Source organism: Mauremys mutica, chromosome 12, assembly GCF_020497125.1.
Source record: "Mauremys mutica isolate MM-2020 ecotype Southern chromosome 12, ASM2049712v1, whole genome shotgun sequence".
NCBI classification, from domain to species: domain Eukaryota; kingdom Metazoa; phylum Chordata; order Testudines; family Geoemydidae; genus Mauremys; species Mauremys mutica.
The window spans coordinates 63,702,311-63,729,045 of NC_059083.1; the positions used below are offsets into that span (position 1 = coordinate 63,702,311).

Here is a 26,735-nt window from a genome sequence, read left to right on the forward strand (position 1 = left end):
CTGCCCCAGCTCAGCTCTGCCTCCTCCCCTGAGCACGCCTGCTTCTCCCCCTTCCCTCCCAGTGCTTGCGCCGCAAAACAGCTGTTTTGCGCAGCAAGCCTGGGAGGGAGGGGGTAAAGGGGGAACGCAGCGCACTTGGGGGAGGAGGTGGGGCCAGGGCGGGGCCGAGTTAGGGCAGGGACTTTGGGGCCCGGGTGGAGTTGGGGCAGGGCCGGGGGTACTTGCAAAGAATAGGATTTATTTTAGAGTAAATGAAAAACAGACTGAGAACTGTCTAATCATGTGTGGACAGGAAATTTATTTTGTATCTGTTGGCTGTTTTGCTCATTTTTTTATTTTGTTGGCATTTGAACTATTGAAGGGGTCATAGCTTCCTTTTACAAGAGATCAGTTACTTTTTGTGAAAAGACTGGAATAAGATTTATCCATAAACATAGAGAATAAAAATGAAGCTATAGAATAAGTGACCCGAAATCTATTGTCATCCATCCTTATCAGCAGTGTTATTTCATCTGAGGACATTTTGAACCCCCTTGTTGCAACTCTCCTCAGGGTGTAAAGTCTAGCTGAAAGACCAATGTGATTTGGCAAAAGGGGACAGGAGAAAGATAGTTAGCCAATTCTAGTCCCCAGCCAACCATGCTACCAAGCTTGAATCTGCCAGAGACTTACTCCTGGTGGAAGTATAGAGGTTTTGTATTTGTTTTTCATACTTTTTGTTCCTGACTCTGTTTTTGCAGTACTGTCTCTAACTTTATGTTGGATTTTACTGACTCTCTAGTCCTGGTCAAAGTTACCTACAGTGACCCCCAGTCTCAGTTTCTGTTGGTCACTATCATTTTTTTTTAAAAGATATAATGGTTACATAATTCTTAAGTGTAAAAAATCAGCAAAATATGTGATTTTTTTTTAGTATTCATGATACATTAAATGCAAATAGTATTATAGTCAGACTAAGACTATAAAAAAATTCTGAATACAAATTATATAAATTAAAGCAGAATGACCAAAGTTGGCAAGTATTGCTTTGCTCGCCTTGCAAATAAATTCTAAAGAAATATATTATGAGTTTCATGTATAAAGAGTTCCTCGTGCTTTTACAGATTAACATCAGTAACTGAAAACACTGATTAAGACCAAAGCATAAAATGCTGTTTTTCCTCAGATATAGTCTCTCAGATCATGTATGATGATTGCTTTTTTCTAGATATTGCCTACTCTCATTTTCTACTTGTTTAGCAGTGTTCAATGAGCATCTTAATTCTGATCTCTCAGATGTACCCCTATATGTTGGGTGGTTACGCAGAACTCTCAGAAAATTGAAATATGGAGAGAAATGGTGACTTAAAAATCAATGATTTTTCTTCACTATCTATTTTCTGTATTCTTGAATGTTATGAAACCTTTTCCTGGCATAACCAGCCAATAAAAATACTTTTGATCAGTATAAATGAAGGTTACACAGTTTATTAGGTTATGCTTAGCAGGAATGGTTGCCACTGAAAAATCATCATTTGCTACGTCTGAAATTACCAGTTGGTTTGCTTAGCCCAGGAGACATCAGTGATGGCAGTTTATTTTGAATTACATCTCAGTTTTGCTACACTAAAAGGTTGTCTTCTTTTAGTTTATTGCAGAATAATTAATACAGATATTTAACATTGTGCACAACCTTGAACATTAGAATCTCTTTTACAGACAGAAGGATTGTGTACCAGGAATCCTGAGTTATCTCTTATTCTTTCTAGACAAGATATCAAAGGATCTTTAACTTTAATGTAAACATTCACCAGAGATGGAAAAGGAGGAATCTTGGTTTAAGATATCTTTTGAAAGACAGTACTAATAGAAAATCCTGAGACAATTTGGCCCAGAGATGAAAGTGCTACCAAATAATCTACACTGACACTTATTACAATGAAAAGTGTTGATTTGAGGTGGGCTGGAGGAATTTAAGCATTTTCCTTTTCATGAAACAGTTTTTAAAAATACCAACTTTCCCATGTAAAATGAGTTATTTTAACTTGAATCTCAGAGTGAGAGTTGAATCCCTTTTGTTTCCTGAACTTCCTCGGTCTCTGGGTTATGTCTTGGCACGCTGAAGCAGTCTGTTACTAGTTGTGTATCATTCAGTTCAGTTGAAAACATGAACCTGGCCACATACTGGATCTGCAAGGGTCTTTGAAAATTCTTTCATTACATAAAATTCCAATCAGCCTTGTGTATTACACTTAATAGTGGTGGATATTCAAATTTCTGATAGTCAGGATATAGTTTTGCTTCTTTTATTGAGACATATAGGAAGGGATTACAGTGATTTAGGAGTGCAAGCAAATATATGTGGAAGTGATGGCAAAGCTGTGATTGAACTCCTTCACAATTTGCTATAGTTTACTTTTAAATGGCTTATTCTTAAAAATTTGAGTGACTTTTCTTTCTTTCCTCTTTGATATACTGCAAGTAAATCACATGATATTTTTTCTGTATAAGCTGGTGCAGGTGAAAGACATGTATTGTCTCTTCCAAGCCATTTGAATGGCCTCAGCTTTTGGAAGTTATCTAATGTTATCACTGCAACTATGCTATCTATACATGAAAGGTTGATCTCCTTGCAAAAATTGTGTTCTTGAGAGGCCTGGCGTTTGAAGAAATCACATGTAAAACAGAGAACAATTAGTATGTCATTGGCTCTGAAGGGCTTAACAAAACAACCCTTTGTTTAAAAATTCCTTCTTTCCTCTCATTCAATATATACGATGAACAAATAAGAGATAGGTGGGATTCATATGTTCTCGGATTCCAAAGTTTAGCTGCAATTTGATTATTCTCTAAAAATCAGAATTTAAATGATTGGACATATGCATAACTGTTTATTACTTGATCAGACAGGAATATGATACATTGAGTATAACTGCTAGGTCTGACCTATGTGTATTTATTTTCTTCTAGTGGTGTTTTTATACTTTGTGTTTGTCCCTGTTGGCCTGTGTAGGGATATGGGGGAGCCAGCTATTTTAACACTAAAAATGTAATGCAAAATAAATAAAAAATAAACATTTTAAAAGTTACTTAAAAATAAAATACATTGCTCAGTAATGTGGTTTCAAGGCAGCAGCATTCAAAGACTTATACCGTTCCTTTAAATAAATCTTAATTATATGTAGAAATATATCAACTACATTAGCACATGTAGGTTGGCATCTTATTCTGTTGCAGTGCAAAACAAACTTCCCTTTTAACTACTGGATGCTATCCTTCCCCCCGTGGCTTATTTAAGCACACAAGAGTTTATGTACTCCTTGTGACAGACGGACAATATCCTGTAAGATCCTGGACAAATTTCAGTGAATTAAATTAAACCTTATTGAATTAAGTTTAACATCTTTGGAGTTCATTGTATTAAAAATGCAAATGGTTATATACTATTGTGGGTTTGCAAGGACCTTCAAGGGACCTTTTGAAACAATGTGAACTTTTAAGATTAAGGAGGTTTCTCTTGTCTAGGAGGAGGGGGTATATGCTACTTTAATTCCTCTGGTTCTCAATCCTGTGAAGCCATCCCCTGGGGAGGTGCGCATATACTAGTTCAAGGGTTCTCAAACTTAATTGCATTGCGACCACCTTCTGACAACAAAATTACTATACGACCCCAGGAACAGGGACCAAAGCCTGAGCCCACCAGAGCCATGCCACCCTAGGCTGTCGGAGGGAGATAAAGTCCAAGCCCCACAACCTTGGGTGGGAGGGGGAAAAGCCCAAGCCTAAGGGCTTCAGCCCTGTGGTGGGGGGCCTGTAACCTGAGCCCCGCCACCCAGGGCTCAAGCTGAAGCCTGAGCCCCGCTCCCCAGGGTTGAAGCTCTTGGGCTTCGGTCCCGGGCGGTGTGGGTCAGGCTTCGACTTTGGCCCGAGGACTCACCAAGTCTAACACCCCACTTTGGGGTCCCGATTCACAGTTTGAGAACCACTGTATTAGTCCAAACTGGATTCTCTAGGGACCAGCAGACAAAGAAAGGATTTTTGGATAAATAGCCTGGTTTTAAACTGGCTTGTGGCCTTTTTCCTACTCCAGCAAATGGACAGGAGCCATTCCATGTTTCCTGAGGTCCCTTAAGATTAAGTGCTTGTTCTGAGCTGAAGCTCTGATGAACTTGTAACCACAACGAAGCCCTCTTGGTTGGGGGGTTTGAAGGAGTGCTCCTGCCAGAGCCCATGTTAATTTGGAGTTAATTCTGGTAAGCTTATTAGCATGCATCTAGGTTCTTGTATTGATTTTAATATGTTTTCTCTGTAGTGCTTTTACTGTAAGAATAAAATAGGCTTCCATAAAAAGAGCTGTGTAGTAATTTATAACTGTTGACAATCACTCTGTTGTCAGTCTCTGAAGAGAAAGAAAGCAGGTGTGCTTGGGCAGCCTTCCTCTGCTGGGAATGATACACCAAAGGCAGGGAACTGTGCCGCCTGGAAAAACCCCATTCAGAAGGGAGAGAGATGCTCAGAAAGGCAATGGCTGGAGAGCTGGAAGCCTGAGAGTGAGTGGCCTTGCTGGACCTTTGAGGGGAAATACAGGTTCAGTTGCCCTGCACTGTGGCACTCCTTAGCACCACCTGTTGAGAAACTAAGTATGTGAAAGTCAGTTGCCTGTCCAATTGCCATTTTTACACAGCCTTTCATCAGAGGTGCATCCTTTTGTAAATCTAGCTCTATGTGATCTAGAATAGCTTGAGATTACTTACTATTTCAGTTATGAAAGGGATTCTGTCTGTCTATTTTTCATCATGCTAAGGTTGTAAATAACTATGTGGCCATGTTGCATAAAATGAAAGCAAGTCAAATATTAAGGCCATTCTTAAAGATTGATTACATAAACATTGGTCTTCGTGATGTCTTAACACAAAGATTTTTGTTTTGTTCTCCTTTACAGTTTGTCTGTTAATATGACTTTAAACATGTTCTTTTCTTTCCTTTCTGAGGCACAAGTCCAGCATAAACTGCAAAACTTCTAGAAGTTGTGTAGATAACCTTTAGGTACTGAGTATTTCATTTTACTGGATGGAATAATTCCTGTTTTATAAACACTTGACTCTTTAAGCACTGGAACCTTTCCAAGAATTGGAGAAGCTTGTTGAGGCATGAATGCTAAAAGATTACTTTTTAACAGTTTATTCAGGAAAATAACAGGGTACCAGACCTGTGATAGCTTCCTGAAACTATATACACAATTCCTTTTGCTAGCTGAGATTCTCTCAATTTCAGCACTAAGCAGTAGGTTAATATGCTATCATCATTCAAAGCCGGCTTTATTAGGGAAAGAGGAGGGGGAAGGAAGGGCATCTGCTGTTAGGTCATACTGGGAACATGCAACTAATTATTTGGATAGTCAGCAATAGTTTATTTCCCTAAATTAGTCATATTATTTCACCCTCCCCACCCCAAATGTTGGGGTTTGATATCCAACATTTTTACTGGATGGAAACTTCTATTTATGTAATATTTAAGAATCATCATACAAAGTGTTTGCTGTCCTTAAAATTGGTGTCCTAGGTTGGCATACTAAAAGGGTAATAAACAGTGAGGGACAAGAGAGTTTGTTACACCAACTGATACAAGCAAATCTCTCTCTGCTTTACCCTCCTACCAATTCCTCTAGTCACATAATTACAATGGGAAGTGCTGGGAGGGTCGGGGAGGAGAGAGACAGGGATTTATGTGAATGATTCATGCAACATGTCCCTCAAGGCAGTTGGGTTAGATATACTTAACAGTGTTAAAATGTACTTAAAATGTAGTGATCATTTTTCTTTTTAAACTTATAGCTTAAACTGCACATCAAGATAAAATAAAAACCAAAGATCAGCTTTTTATGTCACAATATTTACTGCTAAGAATAACCAAAGTTACTATATATGCTTGCAGAAAAATTCCATCCATGAAATGTAATAAATTCACCACTGCTTGCAAATTCCTATTTGCTGTTGTAAATAGTATCTAACTGGGATTGTAACCAACTTGAGGCAGCAACCCTGTCTTTTGTTTATTAATGGACATCTATGGCACTCTGTAAATAATCAGCAATGAGGATGATATTTTGTCCAATGCAGAGATATCATGTGGCTGAACCTGTGAATAGTTAAAGTTTTGTTTTATAGAATACCTTTTATATCTATCCCCAAGTACTTTACAAAGAAATGCCAACAATACTGTGTAAGCAAAAACATTAGCTGTAAAATTCTCAGCTATAGCTCACATACAGCTTCGGACATTCAAGCCTATTTTACTGACAAGGAGAAAATTGGCTAGAACAATGGTTCTCAAACTGTGGGTCTGGACCCCAAAGTGGATCATGACCCCATTTTAATGGGGTCACCAGGGCTGGTGGGGTTCAGGTTACAGCCCCCCACCTGGGGCTGAAGCCCTGCCAGCACGGGCAGGCTCAGGCTTCATTCCCTCCTGGGGTTGTGTAGTAATTTTTGTTGTTAGAAAGGGGTTGCAGTGCAATGAAAAGTTTTAGAACTCCTGGTCTAGAACATCACTTATCACTGACACAGTGCTATGGGATCTTTTAACTTTAATCTGGACAAACACCAACGATGGCCAGAAGGAGGACACCCCTCCATCTATGCCAAGCACTGGCAATAAGCCCTATTACTGAGGTCACAGGGTGGTACAGGTATAGGTCGCCTTGACTCACTTTTCCATTTAGTAGCAAAAGTAATAAAGACAAAAACAGGAGGAGCACATGCGAATGCTGCATCTTCAAACTGCATAACATGATGTGGAGAAAATAAATTTGTGTCACTAGGAAATCAAAATGGGTTTATGGAAAATATCCTAGGTAGTGGTAAATTTTGTGCAAATCAGGTGAAACAGCATCCAAACTGTTAACTGAAGCATGGGATTCATATATGATCTTAGTAAGGATAAAGAATTTGGCTGCACCTTTCTGCATATTGTCAGACACATAGAAAAACACAAACTGTTGAGCAATAGTCAACATGGTTTCTGTAAAGGGAAATCGTGACTTACTAATCTATTAGAGTTCTTTGAAGGGGTCAACAAACATGTGGACAAGGGGGATCCAGTGGACATAGTGTACTTAGATTTCCAGAAAGCCTTTGACAAGGTCCCGCACCAAAGGCTCTTATGTAAATTAAGCTGTCATGGGATAAAAGGGAAGGTCCTTTCATGGACTGAGAACTAGTTAAAAGATAGGGAACAAAGGGTAGGAATAAATGGTAAATTCTCAGAATGGAGAGGGGTAACTAGTGGTGTTCCCCAAGGGTCAGTCCTAGGACCAATCCTATTCAATTTAGTCATAAATAATCTGGAGAAAGGGGTAAACAGTGAGGTGGCAAAATTTGCAGATGATACTAAACTGCTCAAGATAGTTAAGACCAAAGCAGATTGTGAAGAACTTCAGAAAGATCTCACAAAACTAAGTGATTGGGCAACAAAATGGCAAATGAAATTTAATGTGGATAAATGTAAAGTAATGTACATTGGAAAAAATAACCCCAACTATACATACAATATGATGGGGGCTAATTTAGCTACAACGAGTAAGGAAAAAGATCTTGGAGCCATCGTGGATAGTTCTCTGAAGATGTCCACGCAGTGTGCAGAGGCGGTCAAAAAAGCAAACAGGATGTTAGGAATCATTAAAAAGGGGATAGAGAATAAGACTGAGAATATATTATTGCCCTTATATAAATCCATGGTACATCTCGAATACTGTGTACAGATGTGGTCTCCTCACCTCAAAAAAGATATTCTAGCACTAGAAAAGGTTAAGAAAAGGGCAACTAAAATGATTAGTGGTTTGGAGAGGGTCCCATACGAGGAAAGATTAAAGAGGCTAGGACTCTTCAGCTTGGAAAAGAGGAGACTAAGGGGGGATATGATAGAGGTATATAAAATCATGAGTGATGTTGAGAAACTGGATAAGGGAAAGTTATTTACTCATTCCCATAATACAAGAACTAGGGGTCACCAAATGAAATTAATAGGCAGCAGATTTAAAACAAAAAAAAATAAGTTCTTCTTCACGCAGCGCACAATCAACTTGTGGAACTCCTTACCTGAGGAGGTTGTGAAGGCTAGGACTATAACAATGTTTAAAAGGGAACTGGATAAATTCATGGTGGCTAAGTCCATAAATGGCTATTAGCCAGGATGGGTAAAGAATGGTGTCCCTAGCCTCTGTTTGGCAGAGGATGGAGATGGATGGCAGGAGAGAGATCACTTGATCATTGCCTGTTAGGTTCACTCCCTCTGGGGCACCTGGCATTGGCCACTGTCAGTAGACAGATACTGGGCTAGATGGACCTTTGGTCTGACCCGGTACGGCCATTCTTATGTTCTTATGTTATGTTATGTTCTTATATGCCAAAGCTCAGCATCAGGCTGAGACTACAGTGTCACAGTGTTGTTCCTAATATAGCAGAAGCCTTCACAACCTTACTAGTTTGCTGTTCAGAAGGTTTCTATCCTAGAGTAGGGTTGCCAACCCTCCAGGATTGGCCTGGAGTCTTCCAGAATCGGCATCAATCTCCTGGTGACTACTGAAAGCAATCCTGGAGATTTTAATAGGATATTTTAAGAAAATGACATTGTCATGTTGGCGGGACGGGGGGATCTCCCAGAATAGCTTCAGTCAGAGTTGGCAACCCTATCCTAGAGGCTACCAAAGAAAGCTGCCCGTAAAGGAGGAGTGCTCAGTTTCTGAGAAATTCAGCATAAAAAACATAGTGCTATCTCGTTCTCAACATCAGTAACTTAAAGCAACAGAATCAAACGAACTGAAGAGGCATCAGTGAGTAGTGACAGAAGGAGCTTTGTTCCATAAACATTTTTGCATAGCAATGTGAACTTACTCAATAGACTGATGCATACTGCACTGTGCCATTGAATAAAGACACCCACGCAAGTCTTTTAGAGACACGAGGCAATTTATCCATTTAGTTAAGAATGCTCTGAAACACCCTGTCAGTTGGCATTTTCTCCCCACAGCTTTTGGAAATCAAGCTGATGTGACTGACTCAAAAGCCACAGATTGCTAAAAGTATGACTTAAGCTTCCCTAAGGCAAGCCAGAAAATGAAGAATAAACTCATTATCTCATCTGAGAAGCCAGATCTGCACTTACAGCTTAATTTTTGAACCAGTTCTTGATGAGGTTTTACCAGTTTGTCCAGTAAATTTCAAATCTTGGCATTAATATGTGTATATGATCCTCTTCTCATCCCATGATCACCAAACAAAGAGAGTTCCCACCGAACCAGAGTTTGGCTGTAGAAATAGAAATATTTTATTGGCTGGGTTATTGTTGTCATGTGAAGTCATTCATCTTCACTTATAGTAGAAAAACACTACTACAGCAAGGAAAAAGGAAGCAGCTTACTTAGGACTGATAAGTGTCTTGATTATGGGGCTAACTGCATCTTTGTCCCCTGTCTGGTTTTTCATCACAGGTGTTTGGCCTCTTGCTCTTACCTGTCTCAGACGGGAATCTCAATTCTTACACTCTTAGACCCAGGTATGCTATTCTGTACCCAGTGCTTATCAAACTGCAATTCTGACGGGGGTTCGGGAACCTGTGACCAGTGATATTGGGCATCAGCCTCCTTAAAACAAAGGATTTTTATTTAGGAGTTGGAAGTAAGAATTAGAGAAAAGGAGACTTTAAAACAAACAGCCTACTTGCATATTTAATCTTATCTTATCTTATCTTGTACTTCACTACAGGCTAAGTTAGACATGCTTCCCTCTTAAGTTTCAGGAACAGAAAAGCAACCAACTTAAATTCTTCTAGCAAGCCCAAATCCTCTTATATCTGAGGATATCATAAGTCTGACTCACCCTCTTCAGACTGGTTTCAGTGCTCTCCATGAAGAGGGGGCTTGATTCACAAAGGGTGTGTCTACACTGCAGTTGGGAGCATGCCTTTCAGCCTGAGTAGATAGGCACATGTGTGCTCCGCTTGTGCTAGTGCACTAAAAATAGCAGTGTTGACATTGTGGCATGGATGGCAGCATGGGCTGTATGGACCCAGGAGATCAGGCAGGCTTGTACTTGGGCAGCTATGACCCCAGTCTCCTCTTCTGGCCTCTCTGGAGTGGCTAGTGCACTAGGGAGCAGTGCCTGCCCTTGGGAGAGGATGGGGACTGCTATTATGCCTGGCCTCTGCCTCTGAGTTGCAAGAGGGTAGGGGGAGTTGCTTACAAATTGAGAATAGTTTGCTTTGATTTAATTGAAATACCTGGGACTTGTGAGTATTCACACACAGCATGTGAACTGGAAATGTTCAACAAGAACTAGCTATTAAAGTCTACGATAAGTTGCTTATTTGCTTATATTGGAGAAAAGGACTGGCACACCTGTATGCAGAGTGAAAACTGGATCTGTGCATTTGCTGTCAAGTCAGAAATACTACAGGTCTTGGCATGGTGACTATACCGGAGTGTTCAAGATAATAAGCTTTATACAATGATAAATTAAAACACTGGTTTTACTGAAGGTAAAACTGATGACTGGCAAGTACCGTGATTTTCAAAAGCTTGTTTAATAAACAAAACTAAAAGCAACTTATATCTTGTATGAAACACCACACAAAAAACTTTTCAAGTTATCACCTTGACAACACAGTTCACAATTAATCTACTGCTAAAGTTGGGCATTACCAGCAAGATACTAAATGCCTCTGCTGGGGTACTGACTCCTGATGAAGTCAGTCCACAATTGGTGAAGAAGTCAGTATGAGTGATCAGTCTTCCAGGATCTGGCCCAAATTGGTTTCTGAAAGGGGTGGAGTGCTCTTAACTTTCACTGGCTTCGGTGTCTCTCAGGATAGGACGCATCTTTTTTGCTGTCTTCTCTTGAATTTTTGTATTAGTTTTGCTGACTTTTCCTATAATAGATTTATATTATTTATCTTTCACTGTCTCATGACAAATCACTTAATTTTCTAGTGTCTAAAAGAGAGAATTCCCCCCCCCCAATTGTTTTCAGGTTCACATAGTCTTGAGACTGAAGGATTAGTAGTGCGGACTTGAATCAAACCTGTATCAGGCAGTTGCTATATGCAGTACAAGCAACAGCTCTCCATATACATTTCAGCAGGCCTTGTTTCACCCCCTGCTGTTTCAGTCTGGGGCTTTTCTGGAACAAGGATTAACAGCCAAAGTGAAGCTAGCATTGGTTTGGTGATACTGACAAATGTCTGTAAGGAAATAGGAATGGGCAAAATCAGTTCAGATACCATAAGAACCAGGGCTGCCCAGAGGGTGGGGCAAGTGGGGCAATTTGCCCCAGGCTCTGGGCCCCACAGGGGCCCCCACGAGAATATAGTATTTTATAGTATTGCAACTTTTTTTATGGAAGGGGCCCCCAAAATTGCTTTGCCCCCGGCCCCCTGAATCCTCTGGGCAGCCCTGATAAGAACCAATTCAGGCCTCATTCTGCACAAGCCAAACCAAACTAGAATCACTTTTTAGGTTTTTAAAGCTTCAATGAACCGTGTTGTGGTTTTGTTTGATAAATCTTTGTTTTCCCTACTTCAGGGCAGGATGATGATGCGTGTCTGATTCTGGACATCAACACCAGACGTGAAAGGCTAGTATGCTCACAAGCTGGAGTAGTGCCTTAACCTCTTAAAGTATCAGAGAAGATCACTTTATTTTGTCTAAACCTATATATTTTTCACAAATGCTGGATGGCAGGTAGAGTTGCTGACTCAATATCTTACTCATGTGAACTTGTGAACTATCCTCCTGTTTCCTGTTTTGCTCCTGCATGAAAGAATTTGATAAAGTATCCCACCTGCTGCATTTATCCATTTGACACCTATATGTTGGATTCTGATCCACTAGGTAAGCAGATAATCCTTTCCTTGAAGACCACCGTAAACAGATGAACATCACTCAGAGTACATGAATTTATGTTTCTCATCAGACACTGACATCACCTGAAGCACACACCTCTGTGGGCCTAAAATCACATGTGATTTTATTGACAATTTTAATGTAATTAAAAAATATCATATGACCTATGTCCTCAATCTGGTTTTGAGGAATAAAACAATTTATGACATTTTCAGCCCTTGTTCCTAACATTTTCTTTTGGAATTGTGAGTGATTCCACTAAGAATAATTAGTGAGCACAGATCTGATTAAACTAAACCCAGAAACTTACTGCTAAGAACAAAACCTGTTGACAATACAAGATTGTTAGGTGTAGATGGTTTAACAGATTACTTCATTAAATTGTGAAGATTCCTGTACAATTATGTAATTTTCTGTTTGGAACTTTATGTAACTGGATTACAATTTGATTATGACAATGGTGCATGCAGAATCTTGATCATATTGCTTAGGAATTCTAATATCTGGTTAAGATCTATACCTTCACTGATAATTAACCTGTACCATTGTTTTTAACAAATTATTGTTTTCTTTTGGCCAGTTTATAACTAATTATAATACATATAATACATCCTAAATAACAGCAACTTTAGCTGATATAGAGTATAAATATGACAAGACTTTTGATGATGTTTGTGATAGAACACAAAGGCTCTGCTTGCTTTCCTGTAAGCAGGGAATTAACTCCTTATGTAGACCTCACACAGATGTGCAGGGTCCATTAGGGAGGCAGGACTGGGAACTGAGAGAATACAGGAAATTATAAAACAGCTGTTTGGTAAGCAGAAGTAGGCAGGGCTCTGAGAAAACCAAACCTAGTTATTATATAGCTCTGCTTTAACGAGACTGACCAAGTCTCCCAGTATACCTGGGAGACTCCTGTTTACAACCAAAAAACTCTCGCCTCTTGTGTTTGTAATTGTTATTTACTGGCAGAGGTAGCACCAAATCTCCTCTCTCTCCAGAGTCCCAACCCCCTGTCAACCCATCCAGTCCCTTTTTCCTTGAGCCCTGCCACTTTCTTCCCTGCACAGGTGCTGCTGTTACATCATTGTGTTTGACGGCAGCACAGGCACTTGGTGTGCGTGGAGCTGCTGGGACTCTGCTCCTAGTACCTGCATTCCTGATACCACAGGGGTGGCAGAAGCACAGTAACCCCGGACAGTCAGTGCTGCTGAGTAAATTCTCCCTGCCATCGGGGTCTCTCACAGGAGACCCCACCTATGCTTTCTTCACTGCAAGCAGCAGTGGGGAGGGATGCCAGGCTGTGGCTGCTGCTCAGCATGTGGTGCCCAGGGGAAACAGTCAGGAGAGGCACCCCGGGAGGCGGCACAGTAGCAAGTGGCATGAGACCTGTTGGGTGGTGGATGTGTAAGGAATGGGGGAACAGAGCCAAGGAGGAGTGGACAGCTCCTGGAGAGGGTGCTATGCTGCAGCCTTGGGTCGGGACCAACGGGGTCACAAATCTCTCTGACATTAATTTTATAATGTGTTGGTTAGTATGGCTGTAATGCACGCTGTGGAGATTTTTTATTGGTTAACATTCTGGGTATGATGAGAATGTCTTGTTTGTTTCTCTGGTTCCAACTATCGCAGTCTAAAAGAAAAAACAACAATTCAGCAATAAAACGTGGACCAGGTAACTTGCAGAATGTTTTTGTTGCAGACCCTATTAATCCATTCTACCAACTTTGCAGTGTTTCAACAAATGTACAATGACAGGGGATATGAAAAATAGTTTGGACAAATCCGGAGCAGGCCAAACAAAGGCTCTCGCATCTGTCTGAACCAAATCATAACCGAGTGTTCCAATGCTGCAGGAGATGTATATGTGAATGGGTAGGTCTTTAACTGCACACGGTAGGATTTCATGATAGATTTTTATTTTCTGAAGCAGGCTCAGCTTTCAGAACTTTGGGAAACACTGTCAGAACCATTGTAATGGTCAGTGGAGTCCTGGTCCATAACTAGGGCTTGCAGGGGCTACAGTAATAATAATTGCTACTGTGCTTTAAAAGGCTTTTTCCCCACCCAACTCTCCTGCCCAAAATTCTATCCTGGACCTGAGAATCCTTCCCAATAAAAGCTTTGTTGAAACTGGTACATTCCCACAAAACGTTTCTTTTGAGTAACTGGCAAAATTCCCAACCAACTCTAATTCTAGAGCACTACTTAGTTTGGGAAGGACTTTAGAGTGTGGAATTGGTTTATGGGGTCAAGGCAGGGAAAGCAAAAATGTTGTTTTCAAAAAACATCTTAAAAAATTAGCACTAAACTTAAAACACCCAACATTTGAAAATATGGAAATTCCATTATAAAGTACCCAACCTACTTTCAGTTGCACTCCAAGGCGACAGCAGCCTCCTATATCTTCCCTTCTTTACAGGTGTAGCATTAAAAATGTGCACCTGCAAGCACTGGTTTTATAATTGATTCCATAGCTACATGTCTCTGATCCAATGTAGGATGCTTTGCAGCCACTCTAACCTTTGTGTGCTGTAATATATCATCTGGACCTAATATTTAGCTCTTACATAGTGCTTTACACCCACAGATCTGAAAGTACTTTACAAAGGAGAGGTGTTCTCTCCATTTTATAGATAGATAAACTGAGGCCACAGGGAGGGAAGTGACTTTGGCCAAGGTCACCCAGCAAATCAGTGGCAGAGTTGGGCATTGAAGTGGCAGAGCTGGGAATTGAACCCAAGCCTCTTGAGTCTCACTCCAGTGCCCTATTCACTAGACAATGGTGCTTTCCTTACCTATGAGGGTTGTACATACTATCTCTAGCTAATGCCGCTGGCTCGCACAGAGAATCATAGATTCTGATCTTGCAAGGTACTGAGTATTCTTTCATTAATATGTACACATCCATGAGTGGAAGGGTTTACATTACCCATGTAAAATTTTGATCTAGAACTACAAAGGTCATTTTTTGGTCACTGTTCTTTACATTTGCTACATATCATCCTGATAAAGTTCCTGTGGGGGATAGGCAAGCATCTGAATAGTTTTCATATTTTTCTTATATATGGCAATAGTAAGTTTTAAAAACATTGCATTGAAATGTGTGCCCTTCAACTTGCTAGACATTTGTTCCATCATAACGCTAGACTTTCCTAAATGGCACCCACCATATGGAACAAAAGTTCAGCTTGTTTGATTTAAGTAAGTGATTTGATTTTATTTGTTAGTTTTGGATTTCTTTTTAAAAGCAGATACAGTGCATCAATCAGAAGTGATGTGATTCTGGTAATAACATGTTGTAAATTACAATGCATCCTTTCTGTTGCATATCATATCTTTTGTTTGAAATTGCTACACTATAATTTTAGAAGGTTGAGAAACAAAATATTTCAGTCTGTCATTTGGTTTGATGTCAGGTATTCAGCTTCTAGCTTTTAAAAGCACTGGAACAGAATGTTTTGGGTTGTGGGAGACTTTTATTGCTTCATAGTGTGCTAACATTTTTTTTGTTTGTTTATATCATTTTTATTTAAACTTTGTGTGCTCTGTAACTTTTAGCAGTTAAACTAACTTTATTTTCATCAAGCTGATTATATATCTGTGTCAAAATCTGTTCTACAACATGGAGCTGTGGTCTGTAACCTATCATTTTAATCAGCTTCTGTACAAGATGACTGGAGGATAGCTAACGTGAGGCCACTTTATTTAAAAAAAAAAAAAAAAAAAAAAAGGCTCCAGAGGCGATACAGCAACTTACAGGCTGCCAAGCCTAACTTCAATACAGGGCAAATTGGTTGAAACTACAGTAACTTCTCACTTAAAGTCATCTCGGTTAACGCTGTTTCGTTGTTACCTTGCTAATCAATTAGAGAACATGCTCATTTAAAGTTGCGCAATGCTCCCTTATAAAGTTGTTTGGCAGCCATCTGCTTTGTCCACTGCTTACAGAAAGAGCAGCCCGTTGGAGCTAGCTGGTGGGGGCTTGGAATCAGGGTGGACCGACAGCCCCCCCATCAGCTTCCTAATGCGGCAGCCACCCCGCAAGCTATCAATTGCTGGGCAGTTAGCTGTCCCTCCCCCCACTGCAGTGTGCTGCTCCTGCCCTCTGCCTTGGAGCTGCTCCCAGGAGCCTCCTGCTTCCTGAGGGGGGGGGAAGAGGGGTGCTAATGTCAGGATGTCCCTCTCCCCCCACTCCTGCCCCCCCCCCGCTTCTGTACCTTATCTCTGGGGGGTCGGGGGAGACATGACAGGGCTCAAGATGGAGGGAGCTTGCTGGCAGCAGCTGCTGTCTCAATTTGCTAATCTACTTATTAAAAAGGCAATGTACTTAGAGTGGGGTCAGTGTACTTAAAGGGGCAATGCGCATCTCTCTCACACACAGAGTGTATGTGTCTGTCTCTCTCTGCCATGCTGTCTCCTCTCCCTCCATTTATACTGCCTTGTAGAGTGTGAGCCTATATTAACAACGTGTTAACCCTTGAGGGCCCAGCCAAGTGCTAGTTCATCATTTAGCAGTAAGGCATTCCCTGGGAAAGTTCCCGCCTTCTTCCACCCTATGACTTCACCACCTCAATCAAACTTCACAATCATCAATGCTATGTACAGTATTAAATTGTTTGTTTAAAACTTATACTGTGTGTGTGTGTGTAGTCTTTTGTCTGGGAAAAAAAATTTCCCTGGAATCTAAGCCCTCCCTATTTACATTAATTCTTATGGGGAAATTGGATTCACTTAACATTGTTTTGCTTAAAGTAGCATTTTTCATGAACATAACTACAATGTTATGCAAGAAGTTACTGTATAGTAAAGAACAGAATTGTCAGACACATAGATGAACATGATTTGTTGGGGAAGAGACAACATGGTTTTTGTAAAGGGAAATCATGCCTCACCAATCCACTAGAATTCTTTGAAAAGGTCAACAAGCATGTGCACAAGGGTGATCCAGTGGATATAGTGTACATAGATTTTCAAAAAGCCTTTGACAAGGTTCCTCTCCAAAGGCTCTTAGGCAAAATAGGTGTCTTGAGATAAAAGGGAAAGTCGTCTCATGGATCGTAACTGGTTAAAAGATAGAAAACAAAGGATAGGAACAAATGGTAAGTTTTCAGAATGGAGAGAGGTAAATAGTGGTGTCCCTCGAGGTTCTGTACTTGGACCAGTCCTATTCAACATATTCATAAATGATCTGGAAAAAGGGGTAAACAGTGAGGTGGCAAAATTTGCAGATGATACACAACTGCTTAAGATAGTTAAGTGCAAAGCAGACTGCAAAGAGTTATAAAGGGACCTCACAAAACTGGGTGAGTGGGCAATCAAATGGCAGATGAAGTTCAATGTTGATAAATGCAAAGTAGTGCACATTGCAAAAACATAATCCAAACTATACATATAAAATGATGGAGCCTAAATTAGCTGTTACCACTCAGGAAAGAGATCTTGGAGTCATTGTCAATAGTTCTCTGAAAACATCTTCTCAGTGTGTAGCAGCAGTACAAAAAGCTAACATCATTAAGAAATAGATAAGACAGAAAATATAATATTGCCTCTCTATATATCCATGGTATGCCCACATTTTCAATACTGCATGCAGATGTGATCACCCCGTCTCAAAAAAGATACATTGGAATTGGATAAGGTACAGAAAAAGGCAACAAAAATAATTAGGAAGATGGGAATGGGCGACAATGGATATATCACCTGTTTCAGGGATGGCTCCAAGCACCAGCACAGCAAACAGGTGCTTGGGGCGCCCAACAGAAAGGGGCGGCACATCCGGCTCTTCGGCAATTTGGCAGTGGGTCCCTCAGTCCCTCTCAGAGGGAAGGACCTGCCGCCGAAGAATGAAGCGGCTGCGGTAGAGCTGCTGCTGAAGTGCCGCCAATCGTGGCTGCTTTTTTTTCTCTCCCACCCCCACCCCCTCCCCCTCCGGCCACCGCCGCTTAGGGCGGCAAAAACCCTGGAGCCGTCCCTGGCTGTTTTGTTCATTCCCTCTGAAGCACCATGCATTGGCCACTGTCTGAATACAGGATACTGGGCTAGATGGACTTTTGGTCTGACCCAGTATGGCCGTCCTTATGGAGCAATAATGCAGAGAATTAAAGAGCTAAGAACAAAAAATAGTTATGCGTCAGTAACTGTACAGCTTCCATGCAGTGATTGCTTGGGACAATTTCCTTCAGGATAATAAATAATAAAGTTCTTTGTCTCCTTTTCCATAGTCGTCATCCAACTCACTCCCCATTGTTTTCACTATGAATAACTTTACTGGCATGACCAGGTGTTGCTCAAGTTAATACATCTATCATTATATTAATTTTAGTCCTGTTCTCAATCTAACTCTGTAAAAATTATTTGCATCTCCAAAGAAAAATACAGAACATTGGTTTGTCCTTAAAATGTTGCTTGAATGCCCATGTAAATTGTCAGTACTGTACTTTTACAGTTCAGTGTATATAAATTGCATAAAAATATTGGCATTACTGTGCATATGTGAGAACAAATCTTTGCAAGAGATGCAAAGAACATTTTCATGCTCTGTCCATACATGTAATAAGGGATTTGTTTTGGCTTATAAATAAGGCTGTGAGTCTGTCACAGAAATCATGGATTCCCTGACCTTCCGGGACTTCTGCAGCAGCCGGTTCTCCTGGCCTAGGGGCCACCTGAGCAGCTGGGGCAGCCCAGGGCCAGCCACACTGGCTGCTGCTGGGGCAGTCTCGAGCCACCGTGCCCCCTTCCCCAGCAGCAGCAGGAGTTTGGATGTAGAAGGGAGCTCACTGCTGGGGCAGGGGGTTGGGGCACAGGAGGGGGTGAGGGCTCTGGCCAGAGCTTACCTTGGGGGAGCTCTCCGGAAGTGGCAACATGTGCCTCAGATCCTATATGGAGGTGCGGGCAGGCGGCTCTGTGCAGTGCCTCTGCCTTCAGACGCCACTCCCATAGCTCCCATTGGCCGTGGTTCCTGGCCAATGGGAGCTGCAGAGCCAGCGCTCAGGGCGTGGAGAGTGCGCAGAGCCCCCTGGCTGCACCTCCACCTTGGAGCTGAGGAAAATGTCGCCGCTTCCGGGGAGCCCCGTAGAACCAGGTAGGGAACCTGTCAGCCCTCCCAGCCCCCTCCCCCCCAGCAGCAGCAGGGGTCCCCAGGCCACACACACACGTATCTGCAGTGGTGCCTCTGGGCCGCCCCTGCCCCAGAGCACCCAAGAGTTATTCAGGGTTATATAGGACAAGTCATGGGCTGTGAATTTTTGTTTACTGCCTGTGACCTGTCCATTACCTTTACTAAAAATACCCATGACTAAAACATAGCCTTACTTATAACCAGTTTCATTAGGTGTTCTCTATGTTGTGATGAAATAAAACTTGTCCAAAATATCAGCATTAACCCTTAGGAGAGTGTTCTCTTTACAGAGCATTTAAGTATCTGATTAGTCTCATTGGAGTTAATTGGACTACTTGCATTGCTTAAAGTTAAGCACATGCTTAAGTGCTCTGTTGAATCAGGGCCTTAATGAGCAAGTGGCTTTTCCAGTCTCCTTCACCTTCAAATACATTTAGCATACCCCAAACAGGCTCAGGACTTGTCCCCCTTCTGGAATTTTGCTTTATTGACAAACAGTTTTCCACTCAGTTGCAGTCCAACTTTTCTTCCTAAGCTTTTTTCATCCTGCAGTTCCACCTTGGGCACTCCCATTTCCTTGGTATCCATGGTGGAGCTAATAAGTACTTGCAATAATGAGTCAGCTGATCAACACCTGCTAATCAATTGCCAGGCTCAGCATCTCCCATCAGAATCAACAGCTGCTAACAAGTTGTTTAACAGGAAAATACTGGCAGCATATTACACTCTTATACATATAAGCCATGATTTTCCGACTTAGGTGCCTAAAGTTAGGCGCCTAAATCCATATTTAAGCACCTAAATAAAAGTGGTCTGATTTTTCAGAGATGCTGAGTGCCCTTCAGCTCCCAGTGTCTTCACTGGGAGTGTCTGGTGCTTAGCCCCTCTGAAAGGCAGACCATTTCTGTTCAGCACAAGACTATTGACTTAGGGCTGGTCTTCACTATGGGGAGATCGATGCTGCTGCAATTGATGCAGCAGGGGTCGATTTAGCAGGTCTAGTGAAGACCCACTAAATTGATTGCAGAGCACTCTGCGTTCAACCCCAGTACTCCACCTCTCTGAGAAGAGTGAGGGAAGTTGACCGGAGAGTGTCTCCCGTCAACGCAGCGCAGTGAAGATACCGGGGTAAGTTGATCTAAGCTATGTCAACTCCAGCTATGTTATTCACAGAGCTGGAGTTGCATAACTTAGGTCAACTTACCCCAGTAGTGAAGATAAGCCCTTATAGTGGGACTTGTGTTACAAAGTCACTTAGATGTTTTTGAAAATACCATCCCTAGGTGCCTCAATACAGAATTAAATTTAAAAGATTTGAATCTGTGGGCCTAAAATTAAGATCCTAAACCCCTATTTATCCATCTGAAAAGAAAAGTGGCCTGAGGAACTGAGCACCCCCAGCTCATATTGAAGTTAATAAGAGCAACAGGTATCTAACTATGGATTCAGAAGGCTAAATTTATGCAACTGAGTTGGCGAATTTTAACTGCGGAGTAATATTAATTATTTCATCTATAGTATACTTTGAAATGATCTTCTGGAGACCAATATATTTTCATTAGTGATTGAAACTGGCAATAAATTTGTTTTTTATTTTTCTGTTTCCATAAACCTGCTTGTACAGGTAACTTTCTTTGGAGCTAGACACAATATGCCTTTTTAACTTCAGATTTCTGTTTGACAAGTTCAGTCTCCTGATTTGCTAGGTATTTTTCCTTGTAATAAAAGTCATAATTTGTTTACCTGACATAATCCGGATATTCTGGTTTATTTCATAGTTGTGTTTATGGCATGTTTGTTTAAGGCAGCAAAGGTTGATTATGTACAGTTCCTGGCTGTGTTGGTGCTAGTCACTGAAGCTGTGAGCATTCAAAAATTAAAAATAACTACATTGATGTTGTTTCTTTCCAAGACTTTTAGTTTAACCAGGTAGCATTAAATACTGTTTACATATTGTTCTGGTTTAAAATCAAGCTGTACTTCACTTTCCCCAATTTTCCACAGAAAATCATAGAAGATAGATCAAAGTTTGTAATTTTGTGCTTTTTGAAAGCACACTGGAGTCCTAGAGTTGGACACAGACTTTCCATCAGGGGAGTCTCTAGCTTTTTGGCCGCCCCAAGCAGTCATGCGCGGGAGGCGCCCCGGAGCTGCGGGAGCAGCGGACCTCCCGCGGGCATGACTGCAGAGGGACCGCTGGTCCCGCGTGGCTCGGCTGGACCTCCCGCGGCTGCGGACGGCTCGCGGGTCCGGCGGCTCCGCTTGAGCTGCCGCAGTCATGCCTGCGGGAGGTCCAGCCAAGCCGCGGGACGAGCGCCCCCTCCGCAGTCATGCCTGCGGCAGGTCCGCTCGTCCCGGGGCTCCGGTGGACCTCCCGCAGGCATGACTGCGGCAGGTCCGCCGGCCCAGCCTGCCGCCCTCCCCGGCGGCAAGGGACGCCCCCTAGATTTTGCCGCCCTAGGCACCAGCTTGTTTTGCTGGTGCCTAGAGCCGCCCCTGCTTTCCATTATATATGTACCTTCATTATTAAGATTAGTATTTTTAGTAAAACCAGTAGAACTTTCAGTTTTGGTGGATCTCTCAAAACTTGAATTATAGTTTCAAGATCTTTGGATTTGCTGTAAAACTTGCTATTACTAATAGGAACAGTCACAGTGCTACAGTATATGAAGTAGGAAATATTAGATTTAATCTCTTAGGCCATGATTCGGCAAAGACTTGTGCAGGTGCTGAACTTTAAGTACTTGAGTAGTCTCAGTGAATTTAATGGGGCTTCTGATGTGTTTTAAGTTCAAGATAAGGCTAAGTCTTTGCAGGACCAGGGCATAAGTTAATAAATGAAAATAAACTTTATTATCAAAGAGTGTATCTGTTAGGAACTATTCTTCCTTTTCACTAAGGTTGTTTCTTATCACATTTTTTCCGTAGGTGTTTACCTCCCATGGACCCACTGTGATCATGCCTACCTGGTTCTGTTCCCGAGAATGGTTTTGTCACGTGGGCAAATTTGATGAGGGTGGGAAGGTGAGTGCAACTGATAAAAACAAAATTGATACACCGTTCTTGATTCCGTTTTGTTAAGAAGTGTTAGTCAGCAGGACAATTGGTAGGGTTACGCTCTCAAGTGGTCTTTTCCTATTGCTATTAAATGGGCCACAGTGAAAAGTGTGTACAATTAGAATGCTAGTTCATGTGTGGATAACTAAACTGAAATACTGTAGGGGATAAAACTTAGGAAAAGCATTTCCTCTTCTGCCTTGCAAATTTCAGAAAAGACTTCAGTTCATCAACAAACACTCCTCCGTTTTTTTGCTATGTTTCTAGAGTTAAGGCTTTGGTGCACAGCACTGAAACAACATTGGTTACATCTATGCAACAGCTGAGGCTACGTCTACACTACCCGCCGTATCGGCGGGTAGCGATCGATTTTTCAGGGATCGATATATCGCGTCTCATCTAGACGCGATATATCGATCCCCGAACGCGCTTATATCGATTCCGGAACTCCACCACCGCGAACGGCGGTGGCGGCGTCGATATGGAGAGCCCCGGAGATCGATCCCGCGCCGTGAGGACGGGTAAGTTATCGATATAAGATACTTCGACTTCAGCTACGTTATTCACGTAGCTGAAGTTGCGTATCTTATATCGATTTTTCCCCTTAGTGTAGACCAGCCCTGAGGGGTGTGATTCCCAGCTCAGATAGACATACATGCACTAACTGTGCTCAAAGTAGGACCTAAAAATAGCAGTGTGGTTACAGTGGCACAGAGAGCAGCTCAGGCCAGCCACCTGAGTATAATCCTGCACAACCTCCTTGGTACAACTTGGGCAGTTAACCTGAGCTACTGCCTGTGCCACTGCGGACACACTGCTATTTTTAGGTGTTAGCTCAAACAGAACTTGCAATGTACGTATAACCGGGCTGGGAGTCACACTTCCTAGCTGCTATGTAGATATATCCTGTGTGATGGAAGGACATTCTGGTAATTAACAAGCACACTTATATTCCACTTCGTTTCTGAATTCTTCTGTCTAATACTCCCAGATGTAGCACTGCAGTACTGCTGAAGGTAATTCCTACTCTAATTTATGTACTACTTATTACAACACTAGATTATTTTCATTGCTGTTATTGAATTTACAGTACCACCTACTGACCCCAACTGACAGTGAGGCCCCATTGTGCTAAGCACTGTAAAAATATATGGTGAGGGAGAATCACTATCCCAAAGAGTTTACAGTCCACATAGAAAAGACGGAGAAGGGTGGGAGGGGAAATAAAGACAGAGTGGTGAAATGTTTTGCCTAAGGTCACACAGCAGGTCAGTGGGAGAGCTTGGAATAGGACCTAGGTCTCCTGAGTCAAACCAATGCCCTATCCAATAGACAGACCATACTGACTTTTCTCTCTCTGTCTCTCTCTCTCGCTTGCTTTACCCTGGGGTTGACTTTCCGTTTTCTGAAGAATACCCATTTGACTTAAATCACCTCTTGAACCTTGCCATGTAACCGTGCTGGTTTGGTTTGGGTTTTATGCCTTCCGACTTTTTTATTTTATTTTATAGCATATGTGCCTCCTGTGAGTAAAATGTGATCTGCTTAAATGGCATCAATGCCAAGTCTAAGGGGTTTTGGATTTATAATATAGATCATGCACATATAGCTCTAATAATTACCTGCCAGTCAATAATAATAAAAAAATCCTTAAATTTGGCCTCATTTCCCACAGTCTACTCCCTCCCCAAACTCCTGGTGGGGTACGAGTAGCTTTGTTGGGGTGTCCAGGAGGTCAACAAATCCAGGCTCTGGCAGACAGAGGGGATTGAGTTCTGGAGGCCAAAGAAAGGGACCTTCAAAGAAAATGCCCTGCTAATAGCCCCCTCATGTCTAAACCCAGGAGTCTTTCATTCAAACGCTTCCACTGCCCACAACTGCAGGATTGTGACAAGGGAAGAAAGCAGCAATTTTCCAAGTCATCTCATCCTTAACCATTGAGGTGGGATTTTCAGAAGTGCACAGCATTGGCTTAGCTCTTCCCTCTGGAATAAATAGGAGATTTGCTATACACATCAATGGGAACAGTGTTATTGGTCAACACTGGGTTCTCTTTGTGTGTGTATATGCTGACTTGACTCATCATCTGACTTGTTAATCACATCCCTCCACCTTCTTGAGTTAGTATTAATTATGCAATCTACAGGTGTCATGATGCTGCCAGTAAACAGAGAAATAGATCAAGAAATCTCTAGATTCTAGTCTTTCTATTTGCAAAACTGTTTCCATACCAAAAAGCTGCATTTCTCACTTGGAATTAAATCTGAACACCTGTTCTTCATATGTCAAATGTTGGAGAGGTTGTGATTTGAAGAACATAATCAAATGTTAACTAATGTGTAAATCCTTCTTATTGGTAAAATATATGTAATTGTTCCAATACTTCATGGGAAATTTAAAGCATTTGTTTACAAAGACTTCATTTTATTAACAAACTTCCTCTCCTTCAAGATGTTCATTCACTAGGAAGACATATTTTCTCAGTATTAGCATTATTACAATAGCCAAACAGAATTATAAATAACTTCTCTGAAATGGGACTTGTCTACTTGTGATTAAAAATCTTGACTGTACATCAAAGGCCAGAATTACAAATATACTTTGTGCACTATCTAAGTACAATGATAAAAATCCTATTACACAGTGCAAATAAGGAGAGCGGAATGGCTGTCACTATTATATGTATTTAATTATGTTTGTTCAGTTCAATTATATGTAAGTGAGGAGAATATTTAGTTATTTAATTACAAGAGCCAGGACTGAAATATTTTGAAGTAGAAAAAGCAAGTTATCCGGTAAAGCTGAAGTGATCGCTACTAACTTTTATATAATTGCCTTGCAAATAACTGATTTTAATATGTGTTCACAGTATACTGAGCTATATGGAATACCTCTGAAATCTAGGCAAGAGTGTAAAGATTTTAATGACAACCACTTTATTTAGGATAGTGTCCTCTCTACAGTACATCCAGAGGTAGGAGGATGGTGATGTAATGAACATATTTTTGAAGAACTTTATGAGAAAACTGAAGAGAGAGAATATTCCTGGAGTGCATCCATCACACACAAATTAAATGTAGAGACCTCTGTTATTGGAACATGTGGCAAAATTTTATTTACACTTTTTGAGCTTAGTATGTGAAAGTTTTCTGTTTGGGAAACTTGTGCGTGTGATGCCATCTAATTTATTTGATCAAGTCTGTGGCACCTTGCTTGTAAGTTTATTCCAACACATAGAAATGTTGTTAAAAAGCCATCACTGGCTTCACATATGTCACACACAGAGAATGAAGGGTTCCAGCCTTATGTACAGTTTCAGTGTATCATTAAATGACTGGTACATTTCAAAACTTGGGGGACAGAAAGCCTTGGCCAGGGACAGATATAGTGGAGGCTGGTGCTATGTGAAGTTTCCACTATATATCTTTATCAGAGTACCTCAACCTTTGGCCAACAACATCTTTTGCTATTCTAGTTATGGGTCTGCACATAGCTCTGCCTAAACATATCCTCCCTTCTTCAGATGAAACATTCGACTACAGAGCTTTGCCCTGTCTCTTGTGGACATCCAAGTAAAAATTCCCGTGGTGCTTTTGGAAAAGACAAATAACCTGCATCCTGGCCAACATTTTCTTAATTCTAATGTCTTGTGTGAACTATTTGTAAGTGTTTAATCGCTACACAATTACTACACTAAGATACCCTAATTTACTGCTGGTAAATACTTTTGAGATACTTAAAGCACATAAGACATAGGTAACACCAAAATCTTTTCTGGCCTGCCTAACCAGCACACTCCTCTTCTTTCTTCAAACTTCTACTGAACAAAGGAGAATAAAAAATGGCAGTTTGCATAATTGTGCTTTTATATAGACTAACTTAACCATGAGATTAGAATGAGAAACACCACAATCATTTTATCCCTGATTCCTAGGGCAGATCAGTGTAAAATATTTTCTGCTCTAACTAAATTCTCTGTCTATCCTGCCCCGCTAACCCCACCCCCAACCTTAACATTCCTTTTTAAGTGTATCCAGACTAGAATTTTACGCAAGTCTTGCCACTTTTTAAAACTTATCTAAAAGTGCAAACAAAGGGAAATTATTTTTAATGAGCCCCAGGTGTAATCATGTAGTGTGAGCAGCTAGCATTTCTGAATACAAACTGCAGTTCAGAATGCAGTGGCTGGCTCTCAGCTCTGATCTGTTCCTGTGATAAAGGGTCATGGAAAGAAGGAACTGAGGTGATCTTGATATACATCTTGGTGCACAGGAGAATGCAATGAATATTCCAAATGTTTAAAGGAGCTTTATAGCCTTTGTGGGGCTCGCTAATACCTTTCTCCATTTTTCTGGGCCAGAAGAGAGCTGTCAGAATTCCCTCAAGAAACCAAGCATTTATAATAAGCCCCGGAAGCTGAAAGGTTAAGAAGAAATTTGTGGGGTTTTGGAACATGAATTAGAATATTGTCAGGCTGTCAAATGAACTGTCAAGGTGCTCTGGGGAAAAATGAGGACAAAACACAGGCTCTGATATTCTTGGCATAGTATAGTTAAAGCTGAACAGAGATCAGTATTTGAGTAGTATCCAGGAAGAAAAGAAAGTGCTGGAACCAATGATAAATTATACTTACATAGTATTTGAAAACCCACCTCCTCCCCCACTTCTAAAGACATT

The 26,735-nt window shown here is 41.2% G+C and overlaps 1 protein-coding gene across 4 annotated transcripts in view; it reads left to right on the forward strand.

Annotated features, from left to right (window-relative positions):
- The window catches only part of B3GNTL1 (UDP-GlcNAc:betaGal beta-1,3-N-acetylglucosaminyltransferase like 1), a 329,218-nt gene that overhangs the window by 227,316 nt on the left and 75,167 nt on the right, over positions 1-26,735 (forward strand). For all 4 annotated transcript variants that reach the window (XM_044983307.1, XM_044983308.1, XM_044983309.1 and 1 more), the window contains one exon: positions 21,930-22,025. In XM_044983307.1, coding sequence (XP_044839242.1) covers positions 21,930-22,025 — 96 coding nt within the window. The remainder of the gene's footprint in view (positions 1-21,929; positions 22,026-26,735) is intronic.